This window comes from Microcaecilia unicolor, chromosome 3, assembly GCF_901765095.1.
Source record: "Microcaecilia unicolor chromosome 3, aMicUni1.1, whole genome shotgun sequence".
Classification (NCBI taxonomy): domain Eukaryota; kingdom Metazoa; phylum Chordata; class Amphibia; order Gymnophiona; family Siphonopidae; genus Microcaecilia; species Microcaecilia unicolor.
This window is the reverse complement of record NC_044033.1, coordinates 506,284,971-506,301,270: the sequence shown is the minus strand read 5'-3', so window position 1 is coordinate 506,301,270 and position 16,300 is coordinate 506,284,971. Positions and strand designations below refer to the sequence as shown.

Below are 16,300 nucleotides of genomic sequence, written 5' to 3'. Positions count from 1 at the left end.
TACAAAAGATGATTCCTACTAAGTTCTCTCACCAGAATGCATCTGTTGATGTACCGAAATAGGAGGAGTGGCCTAGTGGTTAGGGTGGTGGACTTTGGTCCTGGGGAACTGAGTTCGATTCCCACTTCAATGTAAGCCGCATTGAGCCTGCCATGAGTGGGAAAAATAAAATAGATACTATTGGAGATTCTACATGGAATGTTGCTATTCCACTAGCAACATTCTACGTAGAAGGCTGCGCAGGCTTCTGTTTCTGTGAGTCTGACACCGTCAGTCAGACTCACAGAAGCAGAAGCCTGCGCGGCCACATTTGTGATCTGCAAGGGCCGACTTCTACATGGAATAGCAACATTCCAAGTAGAATCTCAAATAGTAGCAACGGTGGAGGAGTGGCATAGTGGTAGAGTGGTTAGGGTGGTGGACTTTGGAACTGAGGAACTGAGTTCGATTCCCACTTCAGGCACAGGCAGCTCCTTTTGACTCTGGGCAAGTCACTTAACCCTCCATTGCCCCATGTAAGCCGCATTGAGCCTGCCATGAGTGGGAAAGTGCGGGGTACAAAAAAAATAAGTAAATAAAAAATAAGAGACTAGCTTGATTGTGAATGCCACTCATGCTTACAGTGTAGATATTATCTCAGTCTTTTCCCTAGCCCAAGGCTCGACATGAATAGATGAACTTAACAAAACAAGTAAATCCTAATGATGGAGAACATCACACACAATACTAAACATAAGAAGCATAACCATATATTCCTCAAACATCTCTAGACAACATAATAGATTACGTCTATTACTCATCTGCATCACTATTAAGTCTTAATACATATAGCAGAGGTGAGAAATTAGTTATTTCTTAAGTATTTTATTTACTGTTTTGGACAGCTTATCTTATTTGGAAGCAAAATCTGTTCCATGTACCATTCTGCTCTTTTGTATTCTCAAAGATTAATTTCTGCATACAGTACAAGGCAATCTTATTTCTCATCACACTTTGCACTACAACAGCCCTTTGCTTACAAAAAATTTCAGACATCTGTTCAGATGACCATTTTGCTCCATTACAAAACAAAATTCTGTAAAATCATTTAAAAACATGTGCACCTTCCTCTGACATTCTGTCATCCAATAAAGTATCTTAACGCAATACACTCAGATTATCTTTCATTACACAGTGAACACTATTTATATATTGAAACCAAATTAAAATGAAAAGCTTTATTTTTTTTCTAATTAAATTCAGAGTATTACAAGGACAGCAAACGTTGAAAATGCACTGAAAAAAAAATGAAGCTATAACATTTGTTAAAGACTCGGAGAATAAATAAAAGCTACAAAAAAAAAAAAAAAGGCAAATCATAAACCCATATTTAAAGGCAAAACAGTCCTCAACCATAACTGCCCTCCTTTAATCTTCACAGGCAGAGCGCGCTGGGCTATTTGCTTCAAAATGTCCTGGAATTATATTCTACCTTAGATGACTGTAGTTAAAAAGATGTGTTGTGCGGGGTTATGACACCACACTAACTTCAGTCAGACACACTGTATGCAATCTACAGTTTTATTTACAGCATTGGTGCAGTGCAGGGCAAGTTCAGGAACACCAGCTTTAATCCTTTTCTGGTTTGTGTGTTAACAGAAGCAGCCAAATTTCAATGGTAGAGCAAATGAGGCCACTGGAATATTAATATAGGTAGCAGTAGGTTCAGAGCCAGACGGTAGAGACGAGAGACTGCATTCCAAAACCAAGTTGTTGCATAAAAGTAGTTACCATCAACAAAAGAACCTGTAGCCTTAGGTGGGACATCTTGCAACAACTGACTGGGAGAAAGGGCAGCCCACTAATGTAAAAAGTTGGATTCAAGATACATCTGAGGAGAAAAGAGAAGAGATTAAACAAACTGAAAATTTGTTACACTAATTGTAAGTGCTAAAGCTTAAGAACAAAAAACGTTTGTGGCAGAGATTTCAGAAGACATGATTGCCTAGAAACTTTGTGCCTAAGTTACTATAACTACTATTTAGCATATCTATAGCGCTACAAGGCATACGCAGCGCTGCACAAACATAGAAGAAAGACAGTCCCTGCTCAAAGAGCTTACAATCTAATAGACAAAAAATAAAGTAAGCAAATCAAATCAATTAATGTGTACGGGAAGGAGGAGAGGAGGGTAGGTGGAGGCGAGTGGTTACGAGTCAAAAGCAATGTTAAAGAGGTGGGCTTTCAGTCTAGATTTAAAGGTGGCCAAGGATGGGGCAAGACGTAGGGGCTCAGGAAGTTTATTCCAGGCATAGGGTGCAGCGAGACAGAAGGCGCGAAGTCTGGAGTTGGCAGTAGTGGAGAAGGGAACAGATAAGAAGGAATTATCCATGTAGCGGAGTTAACTTTTCGCAGAAATACTCAGAAATCACAACTTCAGATTGCTATGTCTCACTGTAATAACTTCTGTTTGACAAATGTTTTGTTTATGGTAATAGGCATTGTAGCTGTAATTATCTCAGCCATCATGTTAAAGGGGGCACAAAATTAAAATCAGTATTTTGCACCTTCCTCAAATCTTGAATCTCTCCTAGAATTTCAATTCAACAATAACGCAAAAAAAATAACATAATTCCTGTGATCTTCCCAAAACATGAAATCTTTTTCCCAACTGGTCACCCACAGAAGCAAGGCATGTTGGGGATTTCCCCAATGAATAAGCATGAGATCTATCTGCATACAATGGAAGTAGTGTACGCAAATAAATCACATGCATATTCATTGTGGAAATCCTGAAAAGACGACTGGATTGTGGCCCTCGAGGACTGAGGTTGGACAACCTTGGACTAAAGGAAAGAATTAGCAGATAAGATCTATTTGTCCCCCTTCCTTAGGGGCCCTTTTACTAAGCCGCTTAGGCGCGTCCTACACATGTCAATTTAGCTGGGCAGTAATTTTATATGCGCCAGAAAATATTTTTTATTTTCCTGCGTGCGGCAGAAACCAGGCGGTAATAGTCATTCTACGTGCTTAGACGATTACTGCGTGAGACCTTACCGCTAATTGGCAATAAGGTCTCAGACCCAAAATGGACGTGCACCGATTTTTATTTTGCCGCACATCCATTTTTGGCAAAAAATTTTTTAAAAGGCCTTTTTTACAGGCGCGCTGAAAAATGGATCTGCATGCACCAACACACGCCTACACTAGCGCAGCCCAGTTTTCAGCGCGCTTTAGTAAAAGGACTCCTTAGCATCCTCACCAGACCAGTCTAGACCCTGTGGGATTTATCAAACAAGTTCCCAAGATGAGTAAGACTCAAATATCTACACACATAATTTTGGTCCCAAATGAAGTACACAGCCATGCTCCTACCTGGAGACCAATGCTTTGTGACTGTAAGAATGAACTATATCACTAGTTTGTAGCTGCGAATTGAAAGTGTGACAAACCGGTGGGTTTTAAGCCTGTAAACTGTACTGATTAATTCTTGAAGTGTATTTCTCTAGTTTGGCCAGCAGGTGGTGGCATGTTTATGTTTAAAGCTGTTACAGAGAAATGACTGTTTTTTCTTTAGTCTAGCAGAAATAGGAAGTAGATGCAGCATACTTTTAAAACTTGTTGTTCTGGGATCCGATTGGCCCAGGAGCTCAATTCATTTAGGATGTACTGGCTTTTTTCTCCAGTCTTAGCCAGGGAGAAGAGAGAAGAATCTCTTTGTTGAGGCCCTGTGAACAGTTATATTTGATAACTTGTGAGCAGCTATATATCCTGAGATTGGGAACTTCTGATCTACTGTGCTGTTTTAAACGCATATGGTACTTATGCTATCAAATGTAATGCAATAATTGTTATTTCAATCTATCTATTCCAAATTTCTCTAATTTTCTAAATTTCGTATTACACCACCGGTATTTGGTAATTTCATTACTGCAATGCAGTTTATGTCCAGTTCACCTACTGATCACCACCTTTGGGTGAATCTCTTCCTAAAGGTCATTAATATAGAAAACGTTTGACCCAGTTTTCATAACACATTCTAACATTAAATCCTTTGTTGTGGTGGTCTTTGTGTATATACAAGTAATAACTTGGAAAAATTAAGGTTCACGATTAATCAAAAGATGTTATAAATTTCAAAGTTATGGTGCCTTGGTAAATACGCAACAAAAGAAATCCATATCAAAGCTGCACAGAGCCATTCATAAATACTGCATTACATTACAAAGGCTCAAAGAAGTGGATGTCAGAAGGCTATGCCAATGGACATGAATGTTTTCTGCACAATTGTTCCACTCTTCGGAACTGAATACATTTAGCACGCACAAATCATATGACAATAAGATCAGTTAATAAAAACTTCATCTAATTCAACTTGCCCTATGTACTCTAATCTCCCATCTGACCCTTAGGGAAAAATTTGAATCTGCTTCCAATATATCTTCTGCAGAAGCCCTAGCAAATAATTTTGAACAGAAAAATTACAACAACAATCCAGTGGCGCTGCCGGGGGGGGGGGGGGGGGGGGCACTTTGGACTTTGGCCCCTTCCAAACCTGCAGCACCCCCTTAAACAGCTGGTGGGAACGCCGAAGCCGCTCCCCTCCTCCTTGTGCACTCTCAGTTCGTACAAGGAAGAGGTATGCAATGCCTCTCAGTCCACCCCTGCCCCCCCCCCCCCCCCCAAATTGGAGGGCTGGCTACACCCCTGCAACAATTTTTCACCATACTCATGCTTCATCATCATCTGCTCTACTAGAACCACGTTCATCAATTCCTACTTCGACTTTGCATCACTGGTCGTCTTTTCAACTGCCTTCTGTTACTACTTTAGCTAAGACTTTCAATTAAACCACATGTCTACTGGATCCCATACCCTCTACTTGGATTACCATTCTTAGACATGGGTTATTTTCTTTGGCTCTTACGCTTATTTTAAGACATTAAACACTTGGAGACGTTCCAACTGTAATCCAGCCAATCCTGAAAAAAAGGCTCTTTGGACTCATTGGACCCAGCTAAACATAGACCAGTCTCAAATCTCTGTGTTCTCTCCAAGTTAACTGAACGGACTGGTTATACTCAGCTAATGGATCATGCTGAAAAAGGTTTCTGCCCTCCATGCTAAATGATCTGGATTTAAAACAGGACACAGTTGCGAAACTTATTACATCTTTGCTTAGTGAAGTTCATGCTATGATGGATCATGGACATATAGCTTTAATGGTCTCTTTGGACTTGTCATGTGCCTTTAACCTTGTAAACCACTCCTTGCTGTTACCCAGATTTGCTGAAATAAGCATGTCAGGTACTATTTATGAATGGTTCTGTTCATTCCTAAATGATTGTTCTTTTCTTGTGAAAATCACCTCACCTTTTGGAACTATTTTTGCTTGCTGCATGTGATTTTTCTTTTCGAGTTGACATTTGCGATTACTGGACAGGAGATGCTACGTTTATGATGATCCCTGTCAGTGTGAGCAGATATTGTGTGTATTAGTTGTTTGTAGGCATCAGACTCCTGATGAAAGACTGGTCGGCTGTGTCGAGTCATGCCGATTCATTAAATTTTTTTTACACTATTTACAGTGTCACTTGTAACTTTGTAATCTTTGCTGTTTTTCTGAATCAGCAATTGTGTTGGTTGGGAAGATTTGTACTTCTGTTTTTTTTTTGTCTGTCCACCTTTCTCACCCACTATCCTGTGGAACGCCCCAGGGATCTATTATATTGCCTGCTTTGTTCAATCTGAGTCCTCTGGGAACACTCATTCAAGACTACGGTACTTTTTTTTTTTTGTAAAATGCTGATATTTGATTGGTATATTATACTTCTTGAACGATTCTTGACCTTACATTACTCCAAGACGTTTTGAAAATGATTGAAAACTAGTCTTAAGTTTAATTGTTCTAAAATGACAGTAGCTAACCTCATTTCTACTTCATTCATTCTCTCTCTTTTTTTTTTTTTAATTGGATTACTGCAATACAGTCTAGTTTATAGGTTAAAATGCCTATAGACCTTACAAAATATGGAGCTAATTTTTTCTTTGACGGGCTTTCCGTTTCAATCATGCGAGTTCTCTATTTTGTTTCAACTGGTTGCCAAAAAGTATCAATTTAAATTTAAATGCCTGTTGTTGGCTTTTAGAGCATTATATGATCATACTCCAGGTAATTTGTCATCTTTGGTTATTCCTATCAACCCCCATGTACATTGTTCTCTCTTCAGGTGCATCATCTCATACTTCCTCCCCTAGCCTCAATGCATTTTAAACATCATAAGGCAGAGCGCATTTTTCTTTTTTAAAATATATCTATATTTATTAATTATCAATTCAAATCTCATTACAAATTTGAATAGCACAAATTTATACATGTAAACTTATACTATACAAAGGAAATACAACAATCAAACAATATCATCACAATCCTCACTAAGAACTGAAATATCAGAAGAGGATCCAATTAGGAAAAAAGGAGATTTATAAAAGGCATTATACAACTCGTAATTACTGAAATCGCCTGGTTCCCTCTATCTAATCACATAAGCCCTCTCTCAATATCCTGCAATCCCCACGTAAACATATTAAGACATCTCTGAAACCGCACTTATATCTGTAGACCTCTTCTTACTTTCAACAAACTTCTGAAATTGTACAACATCAAAACAAGATATAACTATTATTCACAGGTAATACATTTTCATGGAAATCGAAAAATATCTGCACACCCAGTTACGAGCCTTCTGTGCAGCAGAAAATTATTTTTTACACATATACATAAGTACTTAAGTAATACCAAGGGTCCATCGAGCCCAGCATCCTGCCCACGACAGCGGCCAATCCAAGCCAAGGGCACCTGGCGAGCTTCCCAAACATACAAACATTCTATACATGTTATTCCTGGAATTGTGGATTTTTCCCAAGTCCATTTAGTAGCGGTTTATAGACTTGTCCTTTAGGAAACCGTCTAACCCCGTTTTAAACTCTGCCAAGCTAACCGCCTTCAACACGTTCTCTGGCAATGAATTCCAGAGTTTAATTATACGTTGGGTGAAGAAAGATTTTCTCTGATTTGTTTTAAATTTACTACACTGTAGTTTCATCGCATGCCCCCCAGTCCTAGTATTTTTGGAAAGCGTGAACAGACGCTTCACATCCACCTGTTCCACTCCACTCATTATTGTATATACCTCTACCATGTCTCCCCTCAGCCGTCTCTATGCGTTTCTACATTTATGAGGAAAACCCTACAATTTCTGACCCAGAAACAATGCTGTTCGATAGTGACAGTACTAAGTAAATATTCTCTCTTTATCCTGCTCAAAAAGAAATGCTACTAACAATGTAGCTCTATTAGACTCTTCATCTTAGTATTTAGGTGAGGTATAAAACTTCTTAAATAAATTAAACCAAATCTTCAGATCTCTCCAGGATGGCTGACACATCAAGACTATCCTCTGAGTTGTTAACTCGTTCAGGTTCACCTTGCCCAGATCTTCCAATATCTAGCAACAGGAGGGATTAGGTCAGGAGGAATCTTCAAAATATCCATAAAGTACCTTTTCAGGATATTCCTAGGTAACTTGAGATTCACCTTGGGAAAATTCACAAATCTCAAATTAAGATTCCTTAATTTATTCTCCAAGATCTTAATCCACCAATTAGAAATGTCTAATCTTGTACCAAAGAGTAGTTAAATCCACCTGTTGTTTCAATGACTGCTCAACCTTCGCCACTCACGCAGTCAAGGCTCCAAACTCTCTCCTCCTGATGTGATGCACTCATTTCCAACTTATTTGCAATTGCAGCAAGATTCAAGGAATTTTGCGACAGTGAGGTTTCCAAACGAACCACTGCGGTCCAAATAGTCTCAAGTATAAACACAGGAGATTTAACAAGAGTGGGTTTAGGGGTAAAACCCTCCAAACGGGTCCCCACTTGCCGATCCTGTGAAACAGGACTCACTGATAGTAACTGCTGGTTGTATCTTGCAAGTATAGGATCTTTGCTCTTACTGCACTCTCCAGAGCCTGAAACTTCCAGTGAGGCTTCCAATTCCACACGGGAAACATCCCCATTAGGATCCCCTCCGAGCGACATTGTGCTTCCTCGCACTTCATCCCGTAGCCTGTCTGCTCTGGGAGTCGTGGCGGGGGAGGGCTCCTCACATCTGGGCTCAAAAAGCGTTCTAGGACAAGCTGTCGAGCCAAGGCCTCCTTACTCAGCAGCTCATTAGCTGGAGACAGCTTAAAACCAGAGGGAGCCACCAAAGATGTAATCAAAGGCTGTGACGCTGCGAGAGAGCCAGGAGGTTCTGAGGGTGGCTCCTGATTTTCCCTTGCTGCTTTGAGGCTACTGTCAAGGCAAAAAAGTTGATAAGCAACAAAAAGGAACAATGTTTTCCAGCGTTGGCCCTGCACAGCTTACACGGCATTTCAGGCAGCGGACATCTTGGATCCCACAAAACCAGAGTACATTCTTCTTCCTGGCCCCATTGATGGTGAAATCATCTTCCTAAGGACCGCTGAAAAATCTCTTTCCAGATTCAAATTACTGAAAGCTCACTTTTTAGGACAGCTTTTGAGCAAATGGGTTAGGGTACTGATAAGAGTTATGAGCCTTTATATAAAAGCTTTTTTTCTCTTTTTTTTGAATGATTGTCTAGCCTATGGAATACTTATCTCCCTCCCTTCCTTCTCTTTAAAAAATTTTTTTTAAACTTGTTGCTATTGTGAACTGCTTTGGTCTGTGAGTCAGTGAAGGGCGGTATATTAAATAAAGATAACCTAACCTAAAGAACAAAGAATCTGTATAACAGGATAATTTCTCCGATTGGTAAGAGTGAGGCAAAACAATTATTTCTTTTACACTAATATTCTATTATCCAGATAACTTGAATGATATTTTATCTATAGTAGAGTATTTCAACAGCAAGGATGCCAAGCAGCAAATGCTTCCAGCAGCTCCTCCACTATTCCAATAAATGCTTGGAAGTTCACTAGCAAGAGTCACAATTACCTCACACTCACTAGAATAAGTAATTGTGATGGATTGATTCCAGGCGTTATGAGAGAGCTTAAATTATTAACAAAGTAAGACTTGGCATGACATTACTTTCTGTGCATACTTTTGGAAGACACAATTACAGACAGAGCTGATTTTATATTCTGACCCAGTAGTTGCCTCCCACTTTCTCAGATTTTCAGCTAAACTGTAGCCAGCCTCCTACTGAGCTATAACACTATGAGCCTTCATTCACAATGACATTTTCCTCTTCTAGTCTAGCTCAGCCACTGCGATGAATACTCCTCAGTGAAAAACTACTCTAGGCTGACTCAGGGTGCACATTTCTATAGAAACTATATCAGTCCCAGAGAAAGGAGTGGGACAACTGTACCATTCCTATTTTATTTAGGATCCATTGCTTGATCACCCATATTCATTGTACTATGATTCTCCCAGCCATCCATATTTGTGGTCTAAGGATTAAAGGGGTGCCTGACTGCACCAAAAATTGTATCTAAAAGCCACTGAGCACCCTCATTGTATTAGCTTCCTCTTTTGGTTGGTTAGCTACCAACCTGCATTACTGAAATAAAACACTTTTTCCTCTGACCCTGATGGCATTGCTCTCTTACCTCAGGGTACTAAAGCTCCCGAGTGTCACAGGAAAAGTCTTTGTTCTCCCTAGTAGCGCTCTAGAAATGTTAAGTAGTAGTAGTATTGCCTGATCTGCTTCATCATCCATGCCATAAAGCCTGCTAGTTCACTTTTCCTTTTTCCTGCCTTTATTACCCATCTCTTTTCCCATCTATTCTTTCCCACTCTGCTTGGTCCCCCAATCCTCTTTTTTTTTTTGCATGGCACCATCTCCCCCAGTGGTGTAGCCAAGGGTGGGCTTGGGTGGGCCCAGGCCCACCCACTTTAGGCTCAGGACCACCTAGTAGCAGCACACCTATGATGTGGCTGGCAGGGATTCCCAAGCCTCACCAGCCAAAAACTCCCAACAACTGTCCCTCCTGCATACCTTGTAAATAGCAGATCTTCACCTGCAGCAAGTAGCGACTGATACATACTGCTCGCACCGGCCCCACATCCTTCCCTCTGACGTACTCCCGCCTATGCGGAAACAGGAAGCTGCATCAGTGGGAAGGCTGTGGGGCCAACATGAGCAGTGTGTATTAGTTGCTGCCGGTGAAAATCTGCTATTTAAAAGGTATGCAGGAGAGGGGGGATGTTTGAGAGACCATATGGCATGCAGGTGAGAGAAGGAGAGACCAAATCACCTGTGGGATGGAGTGGGGTTCTTCTGCCCACCCATCTTGGGTCCAGGCCCACCCAAAACTGGGTGTCTGGCTATGCCCCTGCTCTCCCCCACTGGTTCTCATTAGACCTTGCTCCCCTCTCTTGGGCAGATGATCCTGAGATAACCTGCAAATCTGGTGGCTACAATATTGATTAGCTGTGCTAGGCTTCAAAAAAAGCTAAGGAACCTAAATGGAGGCAACGTACTTAAACCCAAACCTCAACCAGGTGGAGGTTGAATTTAATATAGAAGGGGGGACTGGCTATTAACTTAAGTGTTGACCTTTAAAGAAGCAGAACTAAAGCTGGCAATAGCCAGGTTAATTAGTAAAAAAAAAGCGGCCAACAAGGAAAAGAGGTAAATCGCCAGATAAAAGATATGCAGAGAACTTAAGTTTTAGGTTGCATGTGGGAGCTCCTATGCACATCTACACAAATGCATGAATTTCAACTGGGCAGACTGGATGGGCCATTTTAGTTTTCATCTGCCATCATTCACTGCATTACTTTGAGAGATCTGTGACCCCTGATCAAACAGTTCTGCTCCAATGGCTGGACTAATTGAAGTACAGACAGAGAGGGTGATACAGTATACAATAAGAGAAACAAAAAAGAAAAAGCAACACTGGGCCTTCAAGAGTGGGACAACAGGAGTACTTTATTAGCCAAAGACCCGACACGGGCCGTGTTTCGGCGCCAGAAAGGCGCCTGCCTCAGGGGTCTATTAATAAAAACATATAAATACATCAATAAAATATATCAAATAGATAATAAAAGTATCAAAGCATAAATGATATATAAAGAATAATAATAATAATAAACTATTGATATTACAAACAATTATATTGACTTAATAAAATGCGTAAAGTTATATTGTTCCAACAATCATATAGTATTTATGTGTACAGTTTCAATAAACTTTAAAATTTTAGAGTATTAAAAAAATGTATAGTATAATAATAAACTGATATAATGTCAACAAAATAGAAATATCTAATGAAAAGATAATGTGCAATTTATGAGACAAATGATTGGTATAAAGAATTTGTTGTGTGTGTACACATATATACACAGATATACATTCAAATCTCTGATAAAGCAGTCATGTTTATATGTTTTTTTGAAAACGAAAAACTGAAAGTTACAGTGGTGGAAATAAGTATTTGATCCCTTGCTGATTTTGTAAGTTTGCCCACTGACAAAGACATGAGCAGCCCATAATTGAAGGGTAGGTTATTGGTAACAGTGAGAGATAGCACATCACAAATTAAATCCGGAAAATCACATTGTGGAAAGTATATGAATTTATTTGCATTCTGCAGAGGGAAATAAGTATTTGATCCCCCACCAACCAGTAAGAGATCTGGCCCCTACAGACCAGGTAGATGCTCCAAATCAACTCGTTACCTGCATGACAGACAGCTGTCGGCAATGGTCACCTGTATGAAAGACACCTGTCCACAGACTCAGTGAATCAGTCAGACTCTAACCTCTACAAAATGGCCAAGAGCAAGGAGCTGTCTAAGGATGTCAGGGACAAGATCATACACCTGCACAAGGCTGGAATGGGCTACAAAACCATCAGTAAGACGCTGGGCGAGAAGGAGACAACTGTTGGTGCCATAGTAAGAAAATGGAAGAAGTACAAAATGACTGTCAATCGACAAAGATCTGGGGCTCCACGCAAAATCTCACCTCGTGGGGTATCCTTGATCATGAGGAAGGTTAGAAATCAGCCTACAACTACAAGGGGGGAACTTGTCAATGATCTCAAGGCAGCTGGGACCACTGTCACCACGAAAACCATTGGTAACACATTACAACATAACGGATTGCAATCCTGCAGTGCCCGCAAGGTCCCCCTGCTCCGGAAGGCACATGTGACGGCCCGTCTGAAGTTTGCCAGTGAACACCTGGATGATGCCGAGAGTGATTGGGAGAAGGTGCTGTGGTCAGATGAGACAAAAATTGAGCTCTTTGGCATGAACTCAACTCGCCGTGTTTGGAGGAAGAGAAATGCTGCCTATGACCCAAAGAACACCGTCCCCACTGTCAAGCATGGAGGTGGAAATGTTATGTTTTGGGGGTGTTTCTCTGCTAAGGGCACAGGACTACTTCACCGCATCAATGGGAGAATGGATGGGGCCATGTACCGTACAATTCTGAGTGACAACCTCCTTCCCTCCGCCAGGGCCTTAAAAATGGGTCGTGGCTGGGTCTTCCAGCACGACAATGACCCAAAACATACAGCCAAGGCAACAAAGGAGTGGCTCAGGAAGAAGCACATTAGGGTCATGGAGTGGCCTAGCCAGTCACCAGACCTTAATCCCATTGAAAACTTATGGAGCTGAAGCTGCGAGTTGCCAAGCGACAGCCCAGAACTCTTAATGATTTAGAGATGATCTGCAAAGAGGAGTGGACCAAAATTCCTCCTGACACGTGTGCAAACCTCATCATCAACTACAGAAGACGTCTGACCGCTGTGCTTGCCAACAAGGGTTTTGCCACCAAGTATTAGGTCTTGTTTGCCAGAGGGATTAAATACTTATTTCCCTCTGCAGAATGCAAATAAATTCATATACTTTCCACAATGTGATTTTCCGGATTTAATTTGTGATGTGCTCTCTCTCACTGTTACCAATAACCTACCCTTCAATTATGGGCTGCTCATGTCTTTGTCAGTGGGCAAACTTACAAAATCAGCAAGGGATCAAATACTTATTTCCACCACTGTATATAAAAAAACTTTTGTCATGTGGTGATTCTGATGAATGAAATGATGCAATTTGTCTAATCCCAAATTTTATAGTGGTTATGATGTCATCAGTTTAGTTATCGATGTGTATATAAATGAAAATCATTGAAGTGAGCTTACCAATTTGTAGATATAGTAGTTAGACAAAGTTCAAGTTATAAGTGCCTACAAAATGAATATAGAGTAAATAAACAGGCAGAAATAAAATAAAAAAGTCATATATACCTTCATTTTTAAAGGGAAGCGGCAAACATTCATGGCCCCCTTAAAAAATAGTATTTAGGTATGTGAAATATGGTAATAGCAGTGCCTTTGTAAATATTTATGAATACATTTTGTGAAGGTTACAAGTGAAGCCGGATGTTTTAATGGCTTCTTATAGGTATCGTGCCTTGTTTCTAACATATATATGAAAAAGCAGGAGAACCGCCCAAGATTAGAATTGCCGATAATGGCAGTTTAAAAAAGGCAGTTTAAAAAAACTTCTTACCTTTGAAAACAGCCTCAATAACTTGAATTAATTTCGCTATCGCGCGAATGAAAAGGGCTCCGACAAACAGCCCTTTTGTCGGAGCCCTTTTCATTCGCGCGATAGCGAAATTAATTCAAGTTATTGAGGCTGTTTTCAAAGGTAAGAAGTTTTTTTAAACTGCCTTTTTTAAACTGCCATTATCGGCAATTCTAATCTTGGGCGGTTCTCCTGCTTTTTCATATATATGTTAGAAACAAGGCACGATACCTATAAGAAGCCATTAAAACATCCGGCTTCACTTGTAACCTTCACAAAATGTATTCATAAATATTTACAAAGGCACTGCTATTACCATATTTCACATACCTAAATACTATTTTTTAAGGGGGCCATGAATGTTTGCCGCTTCCCTTTAAAAATGAAGGTATATATGACTTTTTTATTTTATTTCTGCCTGTTTATTTACTCTATATTCATTTTGTAGGCACTTATAACTTGAACTTTGTCTAACTACTATATCTACAAATTGGTAAGCTCACTTCAATGATTTTCATTTATATACACATCGATACCTAAACTGATGACGTCATAACCACTATAAAATTTGGGATTAGACAAATTGCATCATTTCATTCATCAGAATCACCACATGACAAAAGTTTTTTTATATAACTTTCAGTTTTTCATTTTCAAAAAAACATATAAACATGACTGCTTTATCAGAGATTTGAATGTATATCTGTGTATATATGTGTACACACACAACAAATTCTTTATACCAATCATTTGTCTCATAAATTGCACATTGTTATCTTTTCATTAGATATTTCTATTTTGTTGACATTATATCAGTTTATTATTATACTATACATTTTTTTAATACTCTAAAATTTTAAAGTTTATTGAAACTGTACACATAAATACTATATGATTGTTAGAACAATATAACTTTACGCATTTTATTAAGTCAATATAATTGTAATATCAATATTTTATTATTATTATTATTCTTTATATATCATTTATGCTTTGATACTTTTATTATCTATTTGATATATTTTATTGATGTATTTATATGTTTTTATTAATAGACCCCTGAGGCAGGCGCCTTTCTGGCGCCGAAACACGGCCCGTGTCGGGTCTTTGGCTAATAAAGTACTCCTGTTGTCCCACTCTTGAAGGCCCAGTGTTGCTTTTTCTTTTTTGTTGGACTAATTGAAGGGAAGGGTGGAAAAATCCTAGGCAGATGAACAAGACTCCTCAAGCGCCATTAGTTATGTGCCCTAAGAAATGGGCCAAAATTGTCAGGGGGAGAAGGGTGAAGTGTAAGTTTACAAAACTAATTCTTGTTTATGCTACTAATTAAAGCGATTTAAATACTTACAACTAGCAGGCTGCTCTCCGTATCGTCGCATAATCTGATCATGTGTGAACTTCACAAAGGCATCGTATTGTTCTATGGACAAATGAAATATTAATGACAAGACAGTTATGCTCTCTGTATACTCTCTTTCATTTAAAACTGGCTTCTCACTGTGCAGAACCATTTTGCCTTCAAAGAGAACAAAATAAAAAGATTCCTCTTCAGCAGGGATACATATTATGAACAGTTATTTTTCACATATTCTGTTTCTGCATTTCTTTTCCCTCCAACAAGCGAACTCCACATCTGGGAGAAGTTACTCTATTGTACCAGAAAACTACGCTATGTGTCAGCTATCATCAGCAGGGGTGCCCATGTAGCTGTGTCAGTGTCGCATTGCTCAACTAGGGTCTGGTTTAGCTGGAAGTGCAAAGGGAAAGGAAGAAGCTGTAGTGTTAAATAACCCCAAAATAGCCTAACTTTGAGCTTAAGATTTCCCCATGATGCTGAATTATGAGACCCAGGGTAAAAAAGCAACTTTTAAAATGTGGCTTTTTGTGTCACCTAGAATTATGAATGGGAGGTTATGTTTTAAATAACAAAATTTTAAATATGCATACATCCAAGGCTAAGAAAAGCCAATCAATGATTTCAGACAATTTGAATGTGTACCAAAATCCCTTATGTACAGCATTACATTAGGACTAGTGAATGACACGGGGATGGGGACCCGTGGTAAAATTACCACATTTATTGTGGGTGCAGGAGCCAAACTTTTTACCACCCAGCTGGAGTGATTCCTCCCTCCCTCCATGTCTCTCTACCTTGGAGCCATGAAGATCCCCCCATAGATTTACTCCAGGGACTTCCCTCCTCTATGTGTTCCTGCCTTGGAAGTTACATCAGAAGGAGGGAGCAGACAGAGGAAGGAAGTCCCTGGAGTAAACCTTTTTTTTTAGGGGGGGGGGGGGATCTTCTTGGTATTATAATGCCTTTGTATCTCTCCATGGTGTGATGCACCTTGAATATTGTCTTCAATTCTGGTTGCCGCATCTCAAAAATGATATAGTGGAATTAGAAAAGGTGCAGAGGAGGGCGACAAAAATGATAAAGGGGATGGGACGACTTCCCTATGAGGAAAGGCTGAAGCGGCTAGGGCTCCTCAGCTTGGAGAAAAGACAGCTGAAGGGAGATATGACAGAGGTCTATAAAATAATGAGTGGAGTGGAGACGTGAATTGCTTGTTTACTCTTTACAAAAATACTAGGACTAGGGGACACACGATGAAGCTACAAAGTAGTAAATTTAAAACGAATCTGAGAAAATATTTCTTTGCTCAACGTGTAATTAAACTCTGGAATTCGTTGCCAGAGAACGTACTAAAAGCAGTTAGCTTAGTGGGGTTTAAAAAAAGGTTAGGATA

At 39.7% G+C, this 16,300-nt stretch overlaps 1 protein-coding gene across 2 annotated transcripts in view; it reads right to left on the bottom strand.

Annotated features, from left to right (window-relative positions):
- Nucleotides 1–848: 848 nt before the first annotated feature.
- Nucleotides 849–16,300, bottom strand: part of LOC115467281 (akirin-2-like) — a 53,550-nt gene continuing 38,098 nt past the window's right edge. For both annotated transcript variants that reach the window (XM_030199108.1, XM_030199107.1), the window contains 2 exons: nt 14,899–14,970; nt 849–1,870 (listed from right to left, as the gene is read on the bottom strand). In XM_030199108.1, coding sequence (XP_030054968.1) covers nt 1,860–1,870; nt 14,899–14,970 — 83 coding nt within the window. In that variant the 3' untranslated portion in view covers nt 849–1,859. The remainder of the gene's footprint in view (nt 1,871–14,898; nt 14,971–16,300) is intronic.